The sequence below is a fragment of the Saccopteryx leptura genome, chromosome 3, assembly GCF_036850995.1.
Source record: "Saccopteryx leptura isolate mSacLep1 chromosome 3, mSacLep1_pri_phased_curated, whole genome shotgun sequence".
In the NCBI taxonomy this organism is placed as follows: domain Eukaryota; kingdom Metazoa; phylum Chordata; class Mammalia; order Chiroptera; family Emballonuridae; genus Saccopteryx; species Saccopteryx leptura.
The window spans coordinates 223,032,709-223,057,365 of NC_089505.1; the positions used below are offsets into that span (position 1 = coordinate 223,032,709).

The 24,657-nt window shown below is 47.4% G+C and overlaps 1 protein-coding gene across 3 annotated transcripts in view; it reads left to right on the forward strand.

Moving 5' to 3' along the window:
• Positions 1-24,657, forward strand: part of KCNIP3 (potassium voltage-gated channel interacting protein 3) — an 81,038-nt gene that overhangs the window by 27,076 nt on the left and 29,305 nt on the right. For 2 of the 3 annotated variants that reach the window (XM_066372313.1, XM_066372314.1), the window contains exon 3: positions 2,794-2,856. The exons of the other annotated variant lie outside the window; for it this stretch is intronic. In XM_066372313.1, the coding sequence (XP_066228410.1) occupies positions 2,794-2,856 (63 nt within the window). The remainder of the gene's footprint in view (positions 1-2,793; positions 2,857-24,657) is intronic. 3 annotated transcript variants of the gene reach the window in all.

Genomic DNA, 24,657 nt, shown 5'->3' on the forward strand with positions numbered 1-24,657 from the left:
TTCCTGTGCCAGACCTCTTTCACAGCATAGGGTGTGTGTGTGTGTGTGTGTGTGTGTGTGTGTGTGTGTGTGTGTGTGTGTGTGTTGTGTGTGTGTGTGTTTGTGCGTGCGTGCACGCGCACCCATCCCTGACCTCTGCGGTGGAGGGGGAATTGAGGGTTTTGTTGGGCACGAGGGAGGGTCAGAAACAGCTTATGCTCTGAATGGGAAGATATGTCTTTGTGCCATGCTTGGGCTGCTCAGGAACAAGTCAGAACCTTGGTGACTGGGCAATTGGGGCTCATGGGCTAGTGAGCCGGGTGCCCATTGGCCTGGACACCCCTGTCCTGTGGCCTTCCTCCTTCCACATCTGCCAAAGGGTCTCTCTTAACAGGCATCACCCCATCTTCCCACCAGGGGGCAGCAAGAACCAACACATCTGCCACCCTGGACCCTTTTCATTTTAAGTCACTACCTCTGCATTTTCTGATACCAACTATCCCCGTCCCCGCAGCTTCACACGTTTGGAGCTTAGGGACACAGGTGTCCGGTGTTTCTTGGCTGCCATCTCTCATTCAGGGCACATCGTTGTATCCTGGTTTTTGATGCCCTGAGCTAAGTCCAGGATAGTCTGGGACCCTTCCCCTAGTAGGTATACCCTCCCCTCTGCTGCCCATGAAATATCTGCCCCAGTATGGGCTACATATGCCCTGGGGAGGCAATAGTTCCTTCTCAGGTCATCCCCAGAGGCCTCAGGAGGGCGGGGTGTATCCTAGGTGTTACTCAAGGTTTTCTTTAGCTGTCTTCCTCAGGTGTGAATGAGGGGTCAGACTCCGGCAGGGGTCATGCTCACATCCTGGCTTGTGTCAGGCCTGGGTGGGGCTATAATAATATAAAACAAATGCTCCCCAAGATGGATAGATCATGCTGCTGACCACCGGTCCATGTGCTGGAAGGGTCTCCAAGGTGAAATAGGGAAGGACGGCAGTGGACCGATCATAAGTAAATTCCTTTCCAATGGTTTATAGCCTCCTTCTCATTGAAATGATGTTAGAGCATAGCTATATTTTTTGTTTTTGTGCCCTTGCTTTGCAAAATAAAAGATGATACTTTTATGGCCTATTCCAGATTTGGAGAAAATAGAAGGAGTAGATAGAAACCTGGGGAGCACAGGTGAACACCCCTGCCCAGCTGAGGCTGGGCTGGCAGGTTAGAAAGGGACAGTAGTTGTAGTGAGAGGCAGAGGCCAGAGACAGATAGGGAGGGCAGGTGCAGGTGTCCTGGCTGGGCCTCAGGGTGACATTCTCCCCCACCTCCCTTCAGAGCAAGGTATAGCCATGTTGGTAGGGGTTCCTGAGCCTGGGCCCCCACTCTGGTGGCTGTGAGCTGTTCCTCCCAGAGAAGAACAAGCTGAGGACCGGGCCTGAGCTGTGACCAGAATCTGAAGACTGGGGTGGGGGTGACTGAGACTGCACAGGCCCCAGAGCAGAGTGCAACCACGAGTAGGTGAGTGAATGAATGAATGAATGAATGAGGAATGGAGTGAAAGGCAGAAAAGAGCAACCAAGGAAGCGGTCACTCGAGTGTACTGACCCAGCACACTCCTGCGGGAGAAGCCAGAGAAAGGCTGTGCACCACCTAAGTTTTCAGAAAGAGAAGAGAAAGAGGGCAGGAGAAGAGGTTCGTGCGGGGGATCCCCCAGCCAGGCGGGAGGTTGCTCCCCCGAAACAGAGGTGCTGCTGCAAAAGGGGAATGAAAAGCCTGGGGGGCAGATTGGTGGGGCTGATGGAGAGGGCGTTGGGGTGGAAGGTGGAGGCCACGCCGCCGTCCCCAGCACTGCCCCATTGGTCTATGACCCTGCAGGTCACTCCACCTCTATGAGCCTTGGGAGCACATCAGGTTGTAAAATGCACCAGAGGGAAGCTGGGTTTTTTGTTTTTGTTTTTTAGAGAGAGAGATAGACAGACAGACAGATAGACAGGGAGGGAGAGAGAGGAGAAGCATCAACTCATAGTTGTGGCTCCTTAGATTGCTTTCTCATTGTGCCTTGACTGTGTGGCTCCAGCCGAACCAGTGACCCCTTGCTCAAGCCAGTGACTATGAGCTTTAAGCCAGTGACCTTTGGGCTCAAGCCAGCGACCATGGGTTCATGTCCAGTGGTGGGATTCAAATAATTTAACAACTGATTCTCTGCCCTAATGATCATTTTAAGTATAAAAAGAAAAGATACACTGAAAGGTAGTTTATTATTTCATGCATTTAGTACTTAAATAAGAACAATAAAAGAGGAACACAAAACTAGATTATTATGAGTTTTAAAATAAAAAAGATAAGTAATACCTGACATAAAACAATAAAACTGTTACTTAAGATATTTCCATATTGCTTCTTGATTGGCATCCTCACTTGCAATTTTTTTCACCTACGGACAGAATGAACATTCCTATGGGTGCTTAGAATGCGCTGATGTGCAGATGAACTTTATAAAAGAGTAAGGAATGTAAATTTGTGATTTCTACATGGGGCAGCTGCCCAGGCACCCACCTTATAGAGAATCCTGATTACAAGTGCCATTTTAACAACCTATTCACCAAACTTAATATTGGTTCTACCAAACAGGAGTGAACCAGCTGAATCTCACTACTGGACATGTCTCTGATCCCACACTCAAGCTGGTGACCTCAGGGTTTTGAACCTGGGTCCTCGGCATCCCAGGCCGATGCTCTAGCCTCTGCTCCACCACCTGGTCATGTAGAAGCTGCTTTTTTATCCGTTATTCCTTGTTGCCTTCCTCAGTCTCACGTGTCCCAGCAGGTCTCTCCCTGGAGGCAGCACGCCCACCCAGCAAGCAGCCAGAGTACCTTCGCAAACGCAAACGTAAGTCTCTCCTGACAAAATCCCCTGGTGGTGTCCCCTTCACCTTGAATAAATGCAGAGCCCCTTGGGAGGTGTCCCTACCTGATGCCTCAGTGGGAGGTTAGTGCGAGGTCCTCTCTACTCAGAGCCTCTGTGGGGCTGCTCTTCCTGCGGCTCCTTCCCCTCAGGCAGAGTTCATGTGCCCCCGCCCCAGCACCTGCCCTGTGGTATCACAAGCTCAGCACAGACCAGATGGGCGATCAAACGGTATTTGACAAAGACCACTCTTTCTTCTGGGGACCCAAGCAAACTCTGCACATTGGCCCTGGAGGTTTTCTACAGAAATACAGGAGGCTGCTCAGCCGGTCCTGTCCTATGGACCCCAAGAGGCAGAGACCCTCTGCTGTCTGCCTGTCACACTAGCCACACCCACCTCGGCTCTGGCCATTAAGTGCCAGCTCTTGGCCCTTCACCGGGGGTCCCATCATCCCCATTGCATTTAGGGATCCCAGTTCAGTGGCTCTGAGGTCACACATACACACACACACATGCTCACCCATACATGTGCATACATATACCCTCACACACTCTCATACACACACCCAGGCACATGTGGAAGCAGGGTCATTTTTTCACTTACAGCCAATTTGTGAGGCTTCTGAGCACCTGCCGAGCCAAAATGAGGGCCATTACAGGAGAGTGACTGGAGTGGGCAGAGTGAGTTCTGTGTGTCCAGCCTGGCTAGAACCACAACACAACCTGCCCTCGGCCAGTCCTTACACAGATCCAGCCCAGTGGGCAGTTCCAGGAGCACCTGAGACTCAGGGAGCAAAGGGTTTGTCTGTCCATACACACAACACACATCTACGAAGCACCTCCTGACCAGGGCAGCCCAGCTGGAAGGAAAGAGGAGCCAGGCGGGCCTTCCCCTCCACCCTCTCCACCTTGCAGGGCCCTAGCTGACCCCTCCCCCCAACACACCTGAAAACCTGCTGTGGTTGGGCCCCTGAGGCCAGGCCTGAGCTGGAGATATTTGGGACCTGCTGCCAGCCCATGCTGGATAAACCTGGGCTCTCGTGTTCTTGGCCTCTGTGGGGGATGGGAGCAGAGGCAATGATCTGAGTGCAGCTTATCCTGGCTCACCCCCACCCCTTATCTTCCCCGGGCCTGGAAAACGGATCAAATACAATGGCACTCTACCCTCCCCCAGTCCTGTGACCTTCCTCTTGGACAGACGGAGTTCTCGTGGCACAAATGGGGAAACTGAAGCCTGGAAAGTAAAGGAAAAGTGGGCAAGGCACAGGTCTTGGGACTCCTGGGACAGTTTCAGCCTCAGTGTCCCTGACAGAGACGCTGAGGGCTTTGTCCAGCCTTTTGAAGAGGGTAGTGGGTGCCCTGTGGGTGGCTGAGCTATTTTCAAGCATGAATCTCACAAGGAAAGTGGTTGAGGGAAGTCTGTGGGAGGTCAGCCACCATGTGCTGGCTTGGCTATCTGTGTGTACGTGTATATCAGGGGTCTCAAACTTGCGGCCCGCGGGCCGCATGCAGCCCGCCGAACAATTTTGTGCGGCCCGCAGACTAATCCACGAAGTTCAAAATATTTTGGATAAAATTAAGTAAGCCTAGGGGCCTACTTGTATTTTTTATTTCTCTAGCATCCTAGCTAGATATTAGCTTAGTTAACAGCAGTTGTGATGCGAACTACAGTTTCTGGTCGTTTTGTGACACTGAGTAAACTGCATGTACGATTGTGCTTGTTGTACTGATTTTTTTTGTTTTCAACTGCAGTGAGAAAAGTGTTGCGTAACAGTTGCCTTTTGTAGACCTAGTGAGGCCCGCTGAACGGCTGTGATCTTGCTCTACGGCCCACATGCTGAGTTGAGTTTGAGACCCCTGGTGTATATGTATGCACGTATGTGTATGTGTAAGCATGCGTTTATGTGTGTGCATACACTTACCATCTGCGCATCCTCTGTGATCAATGTGGCCTTCAAGACTGCCTGTAGCTGGGTGCTGGGAGGGGCCAGGTGCTGTTCTTGCCACAACAGCCTCATCCACAATCAGAGAGCCCCTAGAGATGGGACAACTGATTGACCACTGGGGTGGCCTGCGCTATGCAGACCCTTTAGAGCCAGGATTGCGGGGCAGAGGGGCTGCTGGGTGGAATGTGCCCTGGCAGAGGAGTAGACAAGCTGGACACTCTTTTGGCTGTGCCCTTTGCCAACCCTTAGGCATGTCAGCTGGTGGTAGGGGCTGAGCACCACTTAGTGGTTATGGAAAGAAGAGGGGTATCATGGAGGAGGAGAAGGCAGAGGGGTTCTAAATATAAGGGATTCCTAGAAAGGGTGGAAGAGACCTAGATTGTAGTTCTGGCTCTGCCACTCACCAGCTATGTGGCCTTGGGCAAGTCACTTCACCTATCTGAGCCTGTTTCCTTATCTATGAGGAGGGGACTAACAGAACTCTCCTCTCCAGCTGCTGCCCGGATGAAATAAGATGCAGCACTTAGCCCAGGAGTGTCCAGCACCCAGTAGGTAGGTACACAGTCAATGCTCAGGCTCAAGGCTGAGCCTCACACTGGCCAGCTCATGCTGATGGGGCCCCTATTGAGAGCACCCATATCTGAGGCTTAACTTGGTCCTGCATTCTACCTGAGCAAGGTCTGGGGTAAAACTAGAACCCCAGGTCCCTGCCCCAGGTAGGCCTCACCTCCCTCCTCTTGAACCTAGGTCAACAGAACCCAAATTTGATGAATGCCACCCTGGGCATACTCTCTGCATTGAGGTGGACGTTACCACCTCATTTTATAGGTGAGTCCTGAGGTCTAGGGAAGTTGAGCACCTGCCCAGGTGACCAAGCTAGGAGGTCCGCATGGCATCTGACAGCAGAGCCTGTTCCCTCAGGGAACTTATATCACAGGACCCTCTCACCCCTAGTTGTACACCGCACAGCCCTGGCTGCCAATGGAGACATAGCAGGGGCTGAGGCGGCATCCCCCTGGGCAGCTGACAGGGGTCTGTTGGGCATGGCCCTCTGTTAAGTATGCATTGCTGTACACATTCACAGAAACTGAGTAAAATATTCACACCCATTACGGCAATTGATTGGTTTGATCCCACACTGCTGGGCAAGCCCTGCTTACTCATGCTTTCTTAAAAACAGCCTCTGCTCTCACGTGGCTTTAATAATTCAGCTCCTATCTCCAAAGCAAACCTGAAAATGCCAGCTCAGGGCCTTGGCCTTTCTCTGGTCCTCCCATCCTCCCTGCTGAGGCCTTCACGCCACTCCTGCTTTGGACCCAGGCCTCCCTGCCCAACTGTAACCACTTCCCGGAGGGCTTGGCCCCGGGGGTTTTGGTGTTTCTCACAGCAGCAGGAGGAGCAGTAGGACCTGGAATAATTGAGTTGCAGGGCTGAGGGGGGAGGAGGTAGGGGCAGGAGGTCTGGCAGCTTCTCCCCAGGGAGCCCTGCAGTGTTGAAGAATGGGAAGTGAGAAGTGAGCACGTGGAGGCATCCTGAGGTGACAGGAGAGGCCCATCCTGAATGGGTCCCTAGGCAGGTCCAAGGCCGAGGCCAGAAGTTGCTCCTGTCATGGGCTGGGAAGTGGGGTGGGACCAAGTATTACAGGTCTCCTGGGTACAGGGTTCCTGTGCTGGGCTGTCAGTGTTGCTGGCACCCTCTGGGGGCCATCTTCATATGGGGGTGGTCTCTGGGACTGCCCAGACCAGAGGTCACTAATGGCACCACTCTGAGCCCCACTTCCCTTCTTCCTTGGGCTCACCCCGAGTGACCAGGGGCGTGGGAAAGAGTCCCCTGTGCCTCCCAGTGGAGCACCTGCCCAGTGAAATCCTCAAGGCTGTGCAGACCAGGCTGACAGAGGCAGACACCATGGCAGCAAGGAGGGAACCAGGCCGAGAGCATCCAATGGCACCTTTACTCAACAAGTAGTGGAATCTGTCCATAAGGTGCTTCTCTGGGCCCTGGGGACACAGCAGGGAACTGGGCAGATCAAAACCTCTCTGAAGTATACAGGCTATAAAACGAGGTGGATAAATAAATGATAAGGATATTAGAAAGGGCTGAAGAAATTACCCAGAGTGGGGGAGACAGGTGGGGACACTTAGAGAAAGGTTTGGAGGAAATGTGTGACATTTGAATAAAGACCTAAGAAGTGGTGACGTCACGGAAATGGCGCCGTGAGCAGCGCATCTGACAGATCTCCCCAAAATCACAACAAATTTATCAACTAGAAACAGAAAAATTTATCCTCGGAGCATTCCGGAGTTCCACACAAACTGAAAGTGAAAGGACTGTTATCACTTGAATCTGAGAGACGAGGGTGTGGAGGAAGCTAACTACCGCAGGAACGTTCATTCAAGCCGCGGAGGGAGCGCGCCTGTGGTGAGTCGGCCCACACTCGGGAGCGGAGCAGCCGCCGGCGCGCGCCAGGTCCGGTTGCAGAGCGAGCACCGCTAACGTTCCCAGCGGCCCGCGCACTGCCAGTGAGAGTCCCCAGCCACCGGTGCCTGGAGCACCCCATTCGCGCGCGTGCCCTACTGGCCCGCACACCCAGGGTGCCCCATTATCCTGCGCCCGGTGCGCCCTACTGGCCCGCACACCCAGGGTGCCCCATTATCCTGCACACGGTGCGCCCCAGCCGCCAGTGGCGGGGTGAGCGGGAGAGGCGCCAGGTCGGTCTTCCCTACTTGGGAGATTCTCTCCGCGGGCGGGGCACCTCACCCAGCCATTCAAGCTAACAATCAAGCGTTGGGGGAGGGGCGCGCAGGCAGCCTGAAATACCTTCGGGAGCACAGCTGCGGACCCAATCACTGAAATTAGCTTAACCCATGAAATCTGCGCACCCACGGGCTCTAATTGATGAGATCTCTCTCAGTTCAGCGATCCAAGACAAGAGGCGTGATATTTCTTAGTACCTCTCGCTAAAGGGGCGGGGGCAACTTCTGATTGATAGAGCCTCCATATTCAGGGATAAACGCTAACAAGAGGGACTTGGCAGATAATAAGATCTTTACTACACTAGTCGCAAGCAGAGACTAGTGCCTCTTCTTCCCAGCCAAAACAGGCTACAAAATGTGGAAAGCCTGGGTTGAGTGGTCCAACTGAATGCTAGGCGCTGAACAGTCACCTTGACAACAATTGACTCCAACCCCCGCCTGATTACACTGGAGGCTCTGACTGCCAGAGCCTTTCCCAAAGCCTTGCGCTGAGTGGGGATAGAGTGGGGATTTCCTAGCTCTTTGAGCCTCTTACTCCCCAGGCAGAAGCAGTAGCAGCCTTATAGCTGGATCACCAGGCTGCTAATTCACGAAGGGGAGACTAGGAAAGAGACTCCAGGAAAGCAAACTCTCTCATCGTTGGACCCTGCAAACGCCAACAAGCCTTGACTACCAGCAAGACTAAAGCCAATTATATGACATTGCCATAGAATCCCATCAACTGCAAATCCCTACCTAAGTGTGACACAGGGGCAGAGCCTGGGGTACAGAGTCACCGACCAGGAAAAGGGAGAGAAAAGAAAAAGGAAGAAGTTAACCTCTCAAAATCAAGAAAAATCCACAGACTTTACAACTTGTTCCACTAATTTTTTTTTTTTTGCTGTTGTTTGTTTCTTCTATCTTATTGCCTTTATTATTATTATTTCTATTTCCTCCACCTCGGTCCTTCTATTCTCTGCCCATCTTATGCTTCCCTTTTCTTGAACTACACTACCCATGAGTGTTACATTTTATTTCTTATCTTCATCCTCACCCTCCTTTAAGGTTATACTCCAAAACACTTAACTCTCACTCTCTCCTCTTTTGTTTTTTTTTTTTGTTTTGCTTTATTTTGTTTTTTTCTTTTCCTTCCTTCGTTTTTCTCTTTTTCTTATTTTTTCCTTTCTATTCATTTTTTCTTTTCTCGTTTTACTTTTCCTCCCATTTAATCCTCAATCACGAACAAATTAGTTAATTTGAGACTCAAGGTTTTTTTTTGGTTTTATTTTTCTTTTTCGCTTTTGTTTTTTTTTTTGTTTGTTTGTTTATTTTTGTGGCATTTTGGGTACTTTTTACATTGCTTTTTAACTCACTAGCATTCCTCCCAACCCAAGGTCTCCATTGTATTTAGTCTTCGCTCCACTTAATACAACAGATTTTTACTTATTATTTTTATTTTTTTCTTTATTATTCTTTTTTTTTTCCTCCTTTTTTCTGGTTCCCTCTTATCCCTCTCATTATATCTCTTAGTCGACCATCACTTACAAGCAAATCATCTTATGCTTGTCTAAGATTTTCTTCCTTTTTTTTTTTTTTTTTTTTTTTTTGCATTTAGTAGGTCCCTACTCCCTTTTTTTGCCCCTTGAAATCTTCACCCCAAATCAGGCCCTCCATTATAGGCAGTTTTTGTTCCATTTAGCATAATATAATTCACAGGTCATCACGATATTTCCCTGAGGAGGGGAGAGGAGGGAAAGAGAAGAAAGAAAAAAAGGGGGAAATAATAAATTATTACTGTTTTTTTTTTTTTGTGGGGTGTTTTACCTTTTTTTTTTTTTTTCTCTTTTTACTCTTTATTAATTCTAATTAGTGCTATCAACAAGACCACCCTCAGATGCCAATAAGAAAGAGGAAATCGAATATTATGGATACAAAAGAAAGAGAGGTAACACAAATAGATGTGGAAAAATCTATGGAGAAAAGACTTAACATATTGGAAGCCTTGGAGCCAAATGACAGAGAATTTAAAATAGAAATCTTAAAAATACTCAGAGATATACAAGAAAACACAGAAAGGCAATTTAGGGAGATCAGAAAACAACTCAGTGAACACAAAGAATATATTACCAAGGAAATTGAAACTATAAAAACAAATCAAACAGAAATGAAAAACTCAATTCATGAGCTGAAAAATGAGGTAACAAGCTTAGCTAACAGAACAGCCCAGATAGAAGATAGGATTAGTGAAATAGAAGACAAACAACTTGAGGCACAACAGAGAGAAGAAGAAAGAAACTCAAAAATAATAAAAAACGAGAAAGCCCTACAGGAATTGTCTGACTCCATCAGAAAGAATAACATAAGAATAATAGGTATATCAGAGGGAGAAGAGAAAGAAAATGGAATGGAGAATATACTCAAACAAATAATAGATGAGAACTTCCCAAGCGTGTGGAAAGAACTAAAGCCTCAAATTCAAAAAGCAAACAGAACACCAAGTTTTCTTAACCCCAACAAACCCACTCCAAGGCACATCATAATAAAGATGACACAAACCAATGACAAAGAAAAAATTCTCAAGGCAGCCAGGGAAAAGAAGAGTACAACATATAAAGGAAGGCCTATTAGATTATCATCAGATTTCTCAGCAGAAACTCTACAAGCTAGAAGAGAGTGGACCCCAATATTTAAAGCCCTGAAAGAGAGGAACTTTCAGCCAAGAATACTATACCCATCAAAGATACCCTTCAAGTATGAAGGAGATATAAAAACATTCACAAATACAGAAAAGATGAGAGAATTTATCAGCAGAAAGCCCCCACTCCAGGAAATACTAAAGGGGGTTTTCCAACCAGATTCAAAGAACAAAAGAAAACAACACCACAAGTAACAGCTCCACCAAGAACACAATAAAACCAAACTTAAACTGTGACAACAAAGGAAAAAAAGGGGGGAGAGGATGGAGATTAACAGTAGCAAAGGACGATGAAGTGCAGAAATACTCATAAGATAGGGTACTACAATGAATATGGTAGGTACCCTTTTCATTACTTAATGGTAACCACCCTTAAAAAAACCACCACAAAAACACTTGACTTAAAAAAGGTAGCAACTGAGGAAAGAAGTATGGAACACAAACAAACAAAAACAAATGATAGAAAAACAAAAGAGAAGAATCAAACAAGATCAAAACTAACAGAAAGCAACTTATAAAATGGCAGTAGGGAACCCACAAGTGTCAATAATTACACTAAATGTAAATGGATTAAACTTACCAATAAAAAGACACAGAGTAGCAGAATGGATTAAAAAAGAAAATCCAACTATATGCTGCCTACAAGAAACACATCTAAGCAACAAGGATAAAAACAAATTCAAAGTGAAAGGCTGGAAAACAATACTCCAAGCAAACAACACCTCCAAAAAAGCAGGGGTAGCAATACTCATATCTAATAATGCTGACTACAAGACAGAAAAAGTACTCAGAGACAAAAATGGTCATTTCATAATGATTAAGGGGAAGTTGAATCAAGAAGACATAACAATCCTTAATATATATGCACTAAACCAAGGAGCACCAAAATATATAAGACAGCTACTTATTGACCTTAAAACAAAAACTAACAAAAATACAATTATACTTGGAGACCTCAATACACCGCTGACGGCTCTAGATCAGTCATCCAAACAGAGAATCAATAAAGATATAGTGGCCTTAAACGAAATACTAGAACACCTGGATATGATAGACATCTACAGGACACTTCATCCCAAAGCGACAGAGTATACATTTTTCTCTAGTGTACATGGAACATTCTCAAGAATTGACCATATGTTGGGCCACAAAGACAATATCAGCAAATTTAGAAAAATTGAAATTGTACCAAGCATATTTTCTGATCATAAAGCCTTGAAACTAGAATTCAACTGCAAAAAAGAGGGGGAAAACCCACAAAAATGTGGAAACTAAACAACATACTTCTAAAAAATGAATGGGTCAAAGAAGAAATAAGCACAGAGAACAAAAGATATATACAGACAAATAAAATGAAAATACGACATATCAGAATCTCTGGGATGCAGCAAAAGCAGTAATAAGAGGAAAGTTCATATCACTTCAGGCCTATATGAACAAACAAGAGAGAGCCGAAGTAAACCACTTAACTTCACACCTTAAGGAACTAGAAAAAGAAGAACAAAGACAACCCAAAACCAGCCGAAGAAAGGAGATAATAAAAATCAGAGCAGAAACAAATGAAATAGAGAACAGAAAAACTATAGAAAAAATCAATAAAACAAGGAGCTGGTTCTTTGAAAAGATCAACAAAATTGACAAACCCTTGGCAAGACTCACCAAGGAAAAAAGACACAGGACTCAAATAAATAAAATCCAAAATGAAAGAGGAGAGATCACCACAGACATCATAGATATACAAAGAATTATTGTAGAATACTATGAAAAATTATATGCCACCAAATACAACAATCTAGAAGAAATGGATAAATTCCTAGAACAATACAACCTTCCTAGACTGAGTCATGAAGAAGCGGAAAGCCTAAACAGACCAATCAGCAGGGAGGAAATAGAAAAAACTATTAAAAACCTCCCCAAAAATAAAAGTCCAGGCCCAGACGGTTATACTAGTGAATTCTATCAAACATTCAAAGAAGACTTGGTTCCTATTCTACTCAAAGTCTTCCAAAAAATTGAAGAAGAAGCAATACTTCCAAACACATTTTATGAGGCCAACATAACCCTCATACCAAAACCTGGCAAGTATGGCACAAAGAAAGAAAACTACAGACCAATATCTCTAATGAATACAGATGCTAAAATACTAAACAAAATACTGGCAAACCGAATACAACAACATATTAAAAAAATAATACATCATGATCAAGTGGGATTCATCCCAGAATCTCAAGGATGGTTCAACATACGCAAAACGGTTAACGTAATACACCATATCAACAAAACAAAGAACAAAAACCACATGATCTTATCAATAGATGCAGAAAAGGCTTTTGATAAAATACAACACAATTTTATGTTTAAGACTCTCAACAAAATGGGTATAGAAGGAAAATATCTCAACATGATAAAGGCCATATATGATAAACCATCAGCTAACATCATATTAAACGGCATAAAACTGAGGACTTTCTACCTTAAATCAGGAACAAGACAGGGTTGTCCACTCTCTCCACTCTTATTTAACGTGGTGCTAGAAGTTCTGGCCAGAGCAATCAGACAAGACAAAGAAATAAAAGGCATCCATATCGGAAAAGAAGAAGTAAAGGTATCACTTTTTGCTGATGATATGATCCTATACATCGAAAACCCGAAGGACTCCACAAAAAGATTATTAGAAACAATAAACCAATACAGTAAGGTCGCAGGATACAAAATTAACATACAAAAGTCCATAGCCTTTCTATATGCCAACAATGAAATATTAGAAAACGAACTCAAAAAAATAATTTCCTTCACAATTGCAACAAAAAAAATAAAATACCTAGGAATAAACATAACAAAGAATGTAAAGGACCTATATAACGAAAACTACAAGGCATTATTAAGAGAAATAGAAAAAGACACAATGAGATGGAAAAATATTCCTTGTTCTTGGATAGGAAGAATAAATATAATTAAAATGGTCATATTACCCAAAGCAATATATAAATTTAATGCAATTCCCATCAAAATTCCTATGACATTTTTTAAAGAAATGGAACAAAAAATCATCAGATTTATATGGAACTATAAAAAACCCCGAATAGCCAAAACAATCCTAAGGAAAAAGAATGAAGCTGGGGGCATTACAATACCTGACTTTAAACTATATTATAGGGCCACGATAATCAAAACAGCATGGTATTGGCAGAAAAATAGACACTCAGACCAATGGAACAGAATAGAAAGCCCAGAAATAAAACCACATATATATGGTCAAATAATCTTTGATAAAGGGGCCAACAACACACAATGGAGAAAAGAAAGCCTCTTCAACAAATGGTGTTGGGAAAACTGGAAAGCCACATGCAAAAGAATGAAACTCGACTACAGCCTGTCCCCGTGTACTAAAATTAATTCAAAATGGATCAAAGACCTAAATATAAGACCTGAAACAATAAAGTACATAGAAAAAGACATAGGTACTAAACTCAGGGACCTGGGTTTTAAAGAACATTTTATGAACTTGACTCCAATGTCAAGAGAAGTGAAGGCAAAGATAAATGAATGGGACTACATCAGAATAAAAAGTTTTTGCTCAGCAAGAGAAACTGATATCAAAATAAACAGACAGCCAACTAAATGGGAACTGATATTTTCAAACAACAGCTCAGATAAGGGCCTAATTTCCAAAATTTACAAAGAACTCATAAAACTCAACAACAAACAAACAAACAATCCAATAAAAAAATGGGAAGAGGACATGAACAGACACTTCTCCCAGGAAGAAATACAAATGGCCAACAGATATATGAAAAGATGCTCAGCTTCATTAGTTATTAGAGAAATGCAAATCAAAACTACAATGAGATACCACCTCACCCCAGTTAGATTAGCTATTATCAACAAGACGGGTAATAGCAAATGTTGGAGAGGCTGCGGAGAAAAGGGAACTCTCATCCACTGTTGGTGGGACTGTAAAGTAGTACAACCATTATGGAGGAAAGTATGGTGGTTCCTCAAAAAACTGCAAATAGAACTACCTTATGACCCAGCAATCCCTCTACTGGGTATATACCCCAAAACCTCAGAAACATTGATACGTAAAGACACATGTAGCCCCATGTTCATTGCAGCACTGTTCACAGTGGCCAAGACATGGAAACAACCAAAAAGCCCTTCAATAGAAGACTGGATAAAGAAGATGTGGCACATATACACTATGGAATACTACTCAGCCATAAGAAATGATGACATCAGATCATTTACAGCAAAATGGTGGGATCTTGATAACATTATACGGAGTGAAATAAGTAAATCAGAAAAAACCAAGAACTACATGATTCCATACATTGGTGGAACATAAAAACGAGACTAAGAGACATGGACAAGAGTGTGGTGGTTACCAGGGGTGGGGGGAGGGAGGACATGGGAGGGAGGGAGGGAGAGAGTTAGGGGGAGGGGGAGGGGCACAGAGAACTAGATAGAGGGAGGCGGAGGACAATCTGACTTTGGGCGAGGGGTATGCAACATAATTTAATGACAAAATAACCTAGACATGTTTTCTTTGAATATATGTACCCTGATTTATTAATGTCATCCCATTATCATTAATAAAAATTTATTAAAAAAAAAAAAAGACCTAAGAAGTGAGGGGAAAAGAGTCAAAGGAATGCTTTCCTGGCAGAAGTAGGGGAGCTGGCATGTCTAGGGGACTGGGAGGTGCCCCATGTGGAGAGGCTCAGAGAGGGCACAGCAGAGAAGGGCCTGGGGGCCCCATTAGGGCCTTGGCTGCTCATGGGGGTGAGGCAGAACTCTGGGGTTTGAATGGAGCAGGGCCAGGAGCTGCCTGCTGTATGAGTTGGCCCTCCTCTGGCTGCTGGTTGGGCATAAGCCTCAGGGCCAAGAAGATGGTAGGATCCTTGAGGGCACTCCAGGCTGGGGCGGGTAGTAAGAAATGCGAAGGTTCTGGAGGCATTTTGAAAGCGGAGCTGAAAGGAATTGGTGATGGATGGAAAATAGGGCGTAAGAGAAAGAGAGAAGTTGAGGATAATGATAGGACAGGATTTTGTCCTGAGCACCTAGAGGTCCAAGCGGTTCCTCAGTGTGGCGGAGGCCACAGAGGAGCAGCCCTGGCGTGGAACAGGGGAGCTAAGCTGTAGCAGGTTAGGTTTGAGACATTTGATGACATCCTAGTGAAGATTTAAGCTGGCAGTTGGAGAGAGAAAATTTAGAGTCATTAGCACATAGGATTTAAAGCCAAAAAACTAGACAGAAGTGGTCGGGGCCGAGTCAGGCATGCACACCAATGTTTAAAGATCTTACTCTTGCATTTACGCCCTGAGCTTGGCCCCTGATGTCTGAAGTTTTCCATAGTTTATTCTATCCAGAAAGGTGCTTATCCATGTTCCAGAAAGTGACCTTCATCTTGTCTAACATTGGTTGGGCGAGGGTTCCCAGCACTTCTCATGCGCAGTTATCTGGAGGTAGGTCCCTGGCTCAGCCCAGCTACAGAGATCCTTCTCAGATCCTTTGACAGTGAGCGGCCCGTGTCTGGAGTGGAGAGGCTGTGACACACAGGTCTGGTTGGCAGCCTCTAGTAGCCAAGTGTGAAAGAAGCCATTTGAGAAGAGGCTGACATGCAGAGTGGGGGTGCGAGAAGTGAGAACACAGTTTGAGCTCGTTTCTGGTCATTTCTGTTCCCTTCTCTTCCTGTGGTTTGGTTCAAGGGATGATAAATCCCTCTACCTGAGCAAATTCGATCAGGGGCCCTAAAACAGCACCTCAGCAGTCAGATAGAGAGAGGGGTGTTTGGACAGGAAACCAGTGGGGCCCAGCACACACTCAACATGTGGTAGGAGATTGGGCCAAGGCTGTGCACAACCGCTTCCAGCTCTCCTACGGATTACAGAAAAAACAGCCAGAAAAAAATGAAGAAGGGGTACCCTCAGGAGGCCAGAAATTATGAAGGACCCTCAACACACAGTGTCAGGGTCTCACACCAAAGGAGGAAGCTGCAGTGCCGAAGCTTTCAGACTTGGGGAGTGATGGAAGGGAACAGGAGGGGTGTGGAAATGGGCGTCCTGGGCTGAGAGGCTGCCCTACTGCCCGTCTGTGCATGCAGGTGCCCATTGAAGACCAGAGCTAATACTCTTTTCTATATTTTCATATCTTTATTTTTTTTGTATATGTAACTTGATAAACATTTTAGACTAGAGTCTAGCTCATTAATTGGCCTTTTAGGGTGGTGATTCTGCTATTCAACCCATCAATGGAATTTTTACATTTCAGCAATTATACTTTCTAAAAGGAGTTGCAGGAAGCAGGTATTGAGAGAACAGAGCATAGGAAACAGTCATGGATGGGAAAATTGTATCATTTCATTCAACCTTCCCAGCCATGCAGTAAGGGAGTCACCCCTGATATCGGAGAAACCCAGGAAGAAGATGAATGGGACTTTGCCAGAGCCCCACAGCCAGGAGGATCTTCTCCGGGTCTGCCTGACTCCAAGCTGGGGTCATGCTAACTAAAACAAGCTGGGCAATCCCTAAAAGCTCCTGTGGCAGGACAATGTTTTGCCAAGCATGGGCTGTGGGATGTTAATATGTGTTATGTGAAAAGGGATTTTGTGGTGAAATACCTTTAAGAAGTGCTGGTCAGATGAGGTTCAGTGAATTCATGCACTCTATACATCTTGAAGACAAGATGGTAAGAGCCTCCTGGCTTTAGAATTGGTCAGATGTGGGTACTCAACCCTCTTGGCCACTTCTTTTTGTGACATTTGGGAAGACTTTTCACCCCTCTGGGTCTTGATTTTCTCATCAGTTCAACAGGAATCATAATTACATCCCTGGCTGTCTTCCAGGTTTCAGGGACCCGAGGATGTGACAGACATGAAACTGCTTATAACATGTAAGAGTGTACAAACATGAAACATCCTGCCTCGCGTGGGTTCTGTCACTAGGTCCCTGTCTACTTGCTGCTTCAGGCTCTGACAGGCAGCTGTACAGACTCAACTTTTCATACATGACTTAGAAATGTGGACTGCAGACTGATTTTTGGTGGACGTGTGAGTGACAAGAGACCCAAATGCTCACTTCAGGGAAGTCCTGGGCAGCACCGTGTACCTGTCTTGCATCCTGGACCCTTAGGTACAGCACGGGGCAGCCAGAGGTCCGACCTTCTTGCTGCTGGGGTGGGGAGTAGAGCTGTGGGTGCTCCTCCTGCCCCTTCAAGCCATTGCCAGGCTTTAAATCTGTTCAAGCCTGAGGAAAGAGCGTGAGGAAGGGCTGAAGAAGGAGTCTTGGCCAAGGAATTGAGAGGCTGGTCTCTGATCCCCACTGTGCCACTGTGTGACCTCTGGCTGGGTCTCACTTGTGTCATCTGTGATACAGGTGGGAGGAAATAACTGTAGCCTCTCTCACCCTTAATATGGTTATGCTGCAGCTAGAGCAGTCCTTTCTTCAAGAAAGAAGAAAACAAAAGTTGCATTGCTCTCAGAATAAAATCTGAACTCTCAGATTGACCTCTGGGCCTTGTTCCCCCAACACCCTTCCCCAGCTCTATGGTCCATTATGCTGGTTCACATTCAGTCCCTACCCACCCCACCCCTACTCACACCATGTCACCCTTTGCTGTCCTGGAGCTACATAGCCTGGTCCCTCTGCCCCAAAATCCTCCTCACACCTTCTCTGTCTTCAGATCAGGGTGGGAAATGCGCAGGCTCCCTCTGGTCTTGAGTCTGGAGCAGCGGGAGCTCCATGTTTCTCCTATCATAGTCTCTGCTGTCACCACAGCTCTTCACTGCCTATCACCCTCTCTAGAATGCAGCTCCTTGAGGCCAGAGTCCTGTCTGACACATTAGTGCTGTGTCTGCCAGGCACAGAGCAGACACTCAGAATATGTGTCAACTGAGTGAATGCATGAATGAGCTTAGCCCTCTTCTAACTCATAATCTTCTATCACTGTGAACTGAAGAAAGACTCCAAAGTCATATTCCCTCCTCTGGGTCTGCCTGCCGGGCTCCCCTGGGCCTTGCCCTCCTCTATACAGGCTTCACAAGTACCTGCCCTGGGCAGACCTAGCCGTCTAGGAAGGGAGGTACTGGGTGTTTCCAAGCAGCTTTTCAGCACAGATGCTCAGATTAGAAACCCAGTGCTTCTAGAAAGTGGTAAGTGGGGTGAATCTTGTAGCCTGTGTTCTCTGCAGTTGTGAATGGGGATGTTAACAGGGGTGTTGTGAGCATTAAATGATATTATGCCTGCAAGTGCTCAGGAGAGTGGCTGGCTTTGAGTACGCACTCAGTAAATGAAGCTGCTGCTATTATTATTATTATTATTATTATTATTATTATTATTATAAACTGGTCCCCTTGTTTTAGTGAGCTCAGGGGCAGTATGGACTCGCTGAGGCCCCCAGCCTATGGGGAGTGAAAGTGGGACCCAGATCCAAGACTTCCAGCTGACAGGTCAGGACTCCGCTTCTCCTCCTCTGTTTTCCATCTCAGATCCCAAGGCCTTGATCTCCAAGTCATTCACCCACATCCAGCTGAGGCAGGGCATCTGTAACAAACCCCCCCCCCCCAGCTGCCAGAGGCCACCATGGAGGCTGGAATTCTGGCACCAGCCATCCAGGATGGAAATTCCCCAAGACACCCTGGGCCCTCTGCTGGAGTTCAAACAAAGAAATGCTTATGTCCAGACAACTTCACAGATAAGTAGCAAGACAGGGACTTGAGAGCACTTAGCATTAGTGTCATAAAGCATAAGGATTGATGGTCCTGTGTGCCTGGGGTGACTGCCAGGGACACAAGCAAGCTCTAAGTTGCCAGCAGTATTGCTTCCTGTGGATCTGTGCAAGGGCCCCAGCCTGGATTCAGTGGGGCATTAATATAACATGACCCCAGTTCACGTGTGAATGGAGCCCCCAGTGTACAGAGCACTTCCACATGCACGGGTGCCCCTGATTCTCACAACACCACCATGAGGGACAGGTCAGGGCTGAAGGAATGTTTGCCCCACTTCTGAGATGAGGAAACTGAGGCTGAATGGGGCAAGAAGCAACATAGTTTAGGTGACACAGTCCTGGACCTCCTGACTCATCATTACTCAGTCCTCTTGCAACACAGAGAGGTGGGAAAGCTAAGTTCTGCCAAGAAACATAAATTTATCCAAAGGAACTTGCGAACCAACATGAGGGACATTGTGCAAACCCTAAGCATCTGAAGTGAAGTTGCTGTAGAGTCATGGTCGGCCTTCTCTGGACTTGTCATTCTGGAGCTTGTCGGTTCCTCTGGACTGGAGCTGAGTGGATGGAAGAAGGGACCTAAGAAGAGTGGGAAAGTGCTCCACGTGAGAGAGGGGTTAAGAATATGCCGTCATAGGGAAGCAGGGTGAAGGGCTCTGAGGACAAGGGGCCCTCAAGGGTGTCTCCATGTACCACCTGAAAACCCCTGGAACAATAGATGGGGATTTGGACATGTGCTGTGTGGGGATGGAGGCATGAGTGATCCCTTCCTCCTGACCAAGGGGGGAATCAAACAGTGGCTAGACAGTCCAAAGAGAATGTTCCCATTAGTAGGCAGTGAGGGGTCCACTGCCACAGTGACACCTGGAGACAGGTCCACATGGTCTGTAGCTCAGTCCTCTTATGGTTTCCCAGTCTTTCCAGACTATAAGAACCATGTGAACCAGTTTACATTGTGAAAACTGCCAAGAGGTGAGAGGGAGAGCATGCTAGATCTAACAGGAGGGAGGAGGTCAGGGAAGAGACCTCTGCAGAAATAACAGTAGCTGAGACCCAAAGGACGAGCAGGCATTAATTAGCTGGGTAAAAAGGAGGAGGACGATGAGGGAAGGGAGGAGGAGGAGAAGGAGGGAGAGGAAGAACATATAAGTTCAGGGAAGAGCGTGTGCAGAGACCTGGAAGTGAGAGTCCTGAGCTTACTCAGGTAGCTGCAAATGTGGCTGGGTTCATGTAAACAAGGGAGAGTGGGGAGGGTGGTGCAATCACATGGGTCTAGAAGGGTAGGGTGCTGTTGAGTTAAAACCATAGGCTCTGGCCTGACCAGGCAGTGGCACAGTGGATAGAGCATCGGACTGGGATGCAGAGGACCCAGGTTCGAAGCCTTGAGGTTGCTGGCTTGAGTGCAGGCCCATTCAGTTTGAGTGCAGGCTCACCAGCTTGAGCAAGGGGTCACTCAGTCTGCTGTAGCGCCCCCCCCCCCCGTCAAGGCACATATGAGAAAGCAATCAATGAACAACCAAAGTGCTGCAACAAAGAACTGATGCTTCTCATCTCTCTCCTTTCCTGTCTGTCTGTCCCTCTTTCCGTCTCTGTCACAAAAAAACAACAAAAACCATAGGCTCTGGAACTGGACTGCTTGGATTCAAATCTTAACACTGTAGTTTAATACCTGTGTGTTGTTAAGCAAACCATTAACCACTCTGTGCTTCAATTTCTTCCTCTTACCAAGTCTCCACCTTATATGGAGCTGTGAGCAATGGAGATGAATTGTGTTTAAGTGCTTCTTGCAGAGTAAGTACTTGGTAGATATCAGCTGTTCATATAGGCCTTGTTAAAGATTTTGCTCTTTGTTCTATGAGTATTGGAGAACTCATACTGTCTTGAGCAACAATACAGGGATTTATTGGCTCATATAACCAAAATATATAGGTGTAGGTATGTCATCAGATACAGCTGGATCCAGGCACATAGCACTCTGCATTGTTTTCTCTGCTTTCCAGTGAGGTGACTACATTCTGAGGCTTCCTGTCTCCACAAGGTGACAGGGTGGCCACTTAGCTACCACAGTGAAAGAGATAGCCTCTCTCCTGCTTGTCCCAAAGCCATCTCATTGTCCTAGTTCCTATTTGGTGCCCAGATCTGAGCCAGTCACTGTGCAGTAGAGAAGGGGTGTGCAGCTGGAAAAGAGGAATTGACACTGAGCGGCCAGTTATATCCCCAAATATCCAATATCACTGGCCTGAGGCCAGCAAGGGGTTCTAAAAGGAAATGGAGCTGCTGTTACCAAATTAGGGAGAGGTGTGCTGAGCAGGCAGACCCAGGCAATGTTGAGTCAGAGGTACTGGAGATTTTACACAGGAAGGACAAGGTCTGATGTCCCCCCATGAGATGACCACTGGCTGATGGAAGAACAAGGTGGGAGGAGGACAGAGTGGGGGCGAGGACAGGCACTGGGGATCAATGTCAGCAGTCCAGGAGAGAGGGTGTGGCATGGCTGGGCTGGTGGCCATGGAGCAGAGATTGATAAGAAAGAGGCATACAGCCAGGGCTTGGTGACAGACTAGGAAGGAGTGGGGACAGGCGGGTTCTAGGCCAAGAGCCAGGATCTGGCCTGAGCAACTGAGACAGGGAGGGGTCTACTGAGGGGGGTTTAATTTGGAGGACAGAGTGAGAGTTCAGCTTTTGATGCCCTGTGTTTGAGCAGGGCATCTGGATTCCTTGGGTAGGAGTCTGGGAGGCATGTCTTTGAGGAATTCTTGTCTGGTTTTTATGAAATATGAGAATTATAAATAAACTGAATAATGCCTGCTCTGTCCAGTAGAATGCACTAGAACCAAGGGAGGCCTTCACTCCAGGAACAACTTAGTGAGCTGTCTGCAGGGAATGTGTCCCTGGAATATGTGCCCCATCCAATCTCTCCCTTAAGAGTCAGAAAAATCCCTGGCCAGTTGGCTCAGCGGTAGAGCGTCGGCCTGGCGTGTGGAGGACCCGGGTTTGATTCCCGGCCAGGGCACATAGGAGAAGCGCCCATTTGCTTCTCCAGCCCCCCCCTTCCTCTCTGTCTCTCTCTTCCCCTCCCGCAGCCAAGGCTCCATTGGAGCAAAGATGGCCCGGGCGCTGGGGATGGCTCCTTGGCCTCTGTCCCAGGCGCTAGAGTGGCTTTGGTCATGACAGAGAGATGCCCCGGAGGGGCAGAGCATCGCCCCCTGGTGGGCAGAGCATCGCCCCTGGTGGGCATGCCAGGTGGATCCCGGTTGGGCGCATGCGGGAGTCTGTCTGACTGTCCCTCCCCGTTTCTAGCTTCAGAAAAATACAAAAAAAAAAAAAAAAAGAGAAAAATCCTTGGGCAGCTAGGTGGTCAGGCAACAGGCTGGGGGCATGAAATGAGTATTAGTCAAACTGATGGAGTCCTAGCCCCCAGGAGCTATGGCTAGACATGAGGAGCACAGGTGACATGGAAGGTGTCTGGGCAGACAACTGAAACTCAGTGCAGAATGGTGTGGCCAGGCAGCAGAGGCCGTGGGGGCTGAGAGGGGAAGGGGGTAATGTAGGGTTGGCATAATCTGGTGTGGCTTCCCAGAGACAGAACTGGAGGGCCATCATCAAAGTACCAGACAAAAGGAAGACCATGATTTCAGGTATGGGCTGCAAGCCTAGGTGTGGAGTGCACCCTACCCTGCCCCAAAGCAGCTAGGTCTCTAAGAGCTTTCTAATTTAGATGACGATACCAGGGCCTCCCCAGGCCTCCCAGACTTCCTGAAACCTTCAAGTGAGGTCTCATCCCCAGCCTTCCCAGTCATCTGAGGAAGAGCGAGCTATTCCCTCCACAGGACCCCTCATCTGTCCCTATCTCTGTGGCAGCCCTCAGCACCCTAACCTGTAGAGGTTTCTCTGTGCCCCTCCCCTTCACCCACTTCCTCTTCAAGGCAGGGAACTGGCAGGGAGCACTGTCAACACCAGCATACCCTCTGTCACAGGAGGCCCTGGGGGATGTTGGGGTCAAGTGGATGCATGCCAGGACAAATGGCCCTGGCAGGGAAGCTAGAGGTGGCTGGGGAAGATCTGGCTGGGCACTTTCTGAGTGCAGGGTACATGTACAAGGTTTTGGGGCTCATCTGCCTGCTTCCCTCTTCAAGTCCAGGGGAGAAGCAGGTGTGGCAGGGCCATCAGCCCAGTCTCAGTGGACTGGAGCTGGCCTCAGAACTGGCAGGCCCTAAGCTAGTGATGAGCAGGGAGTCAGCTTCCCATCCATTAGGCCGTGGCCCAGCTGCTGATGCTGAGCGGACATTCTGCTCTTGGCCCTGCTATCTACTTAGGCATCGTTAATATTTTACGCTGTAGAGCCAGGGGATCGATGTCTTGTTTATAGCTCAATGTTTATGGGCAGTCATTGAAACTTTCACAGGGAAGATGTGCAATAGCACCAGGGGAAACTGAGTCAGGGAGCAGAGGTGGGAAATCCTCAGGAGGGCAGCAAGATGGCTTCCTTTGTTTACTTGATTCTTTGTCCTCCCATCTCTCTCACATCTGACACCTTGGACATGGCCAACACCAGAACACACCCCATGGGCCATGAGAGCCCCTGCCCGACATTCTATAGACTTTCACAGGCTTTAGTAACTCGCTTGGTCAGGCAAAGTCGTGATCTCTGCCATTTTAGCCTCTCTGCCTAGAACTCTGCCTTTGGTCAGTACAGACTCATTGCCTCCCACTGAAATTAGATTGAAAGCTATGCGTTTACAGTTCTTTAAAAATATCTCTACCAATTCAGACTTTAGTGTTAAATAGTGAGGTTGAACTGCGCAGCCCAAAGAAAGGCCACATGCAGCCTCCTTCCCTTCAGTTTCCAAGGAAGCAGTGAGATGCCCTAGGGCAGCAGCTGCTCCGGAGCCCAGCAGGCCTGGCTGCACCTGTGCCCTTACCCTAATCCACCCTCCTCTTCCGGCTTTCCTCGCCTGTACAATAGAAGTGCCCACTGGCAGAGCCCTCAAGGATGACAAGTAACCCTAATGGCTTGACTCCTATCAGCTCCAGAAGGGCTCTCAGTGGCAGCTGCTCTGTGCTGGGACACAAGTAACCGCTCAGGATTTGTTGAATGAGTGAATGCGTACGTAGCAGAGGTTCCGTAAATGGGATTTGTTATTGTTCAGGCCTTAGGTGCAAACAGGACTTACGCTCACGGGTGTGGACCGGGGTTGGGTTTCCCTCCGCTAAGGACCCGGAGGACAGAACTTGTCTGCAACAGCGCGCGCGTCCTGGCCCCTAAATCCAAGCTGGTACACAGCGCCCGCTGGAGGAAGCAGAGTAGCGGCTCCCGCGCCCCGAGTCCGGGAGTTTGGGCACTCAGAGGATCCCGTTCTCGGCCCTGCCACGCCCTTCTTCTCCTCTTCTTTTCCTCTGCTTTTCTTCCCTACCCAGTGCCCTGGGCAGGAAAAAGGCGACCCACAAACTAATTAGCACTGCCTTGCCCTACCGAAGCGGAGCGCTTGGCATCCACTTAGCTCTTTCCCACAGCCGAAAAGCAGGCACCAGGTCCTCCGGGAGGAGGAGGTTGCAAGTCCGCGACTCTCCTAAGGTCACGCAGCTAAGGCAGGACTCGAACTCAGCTTCGCGGACTCTAGTGCCAGAGGCCACACACCCTCTTAAAAAGCCTCGAGCGCACCAGGTTTCCAGAACCGAAGAACTTTGT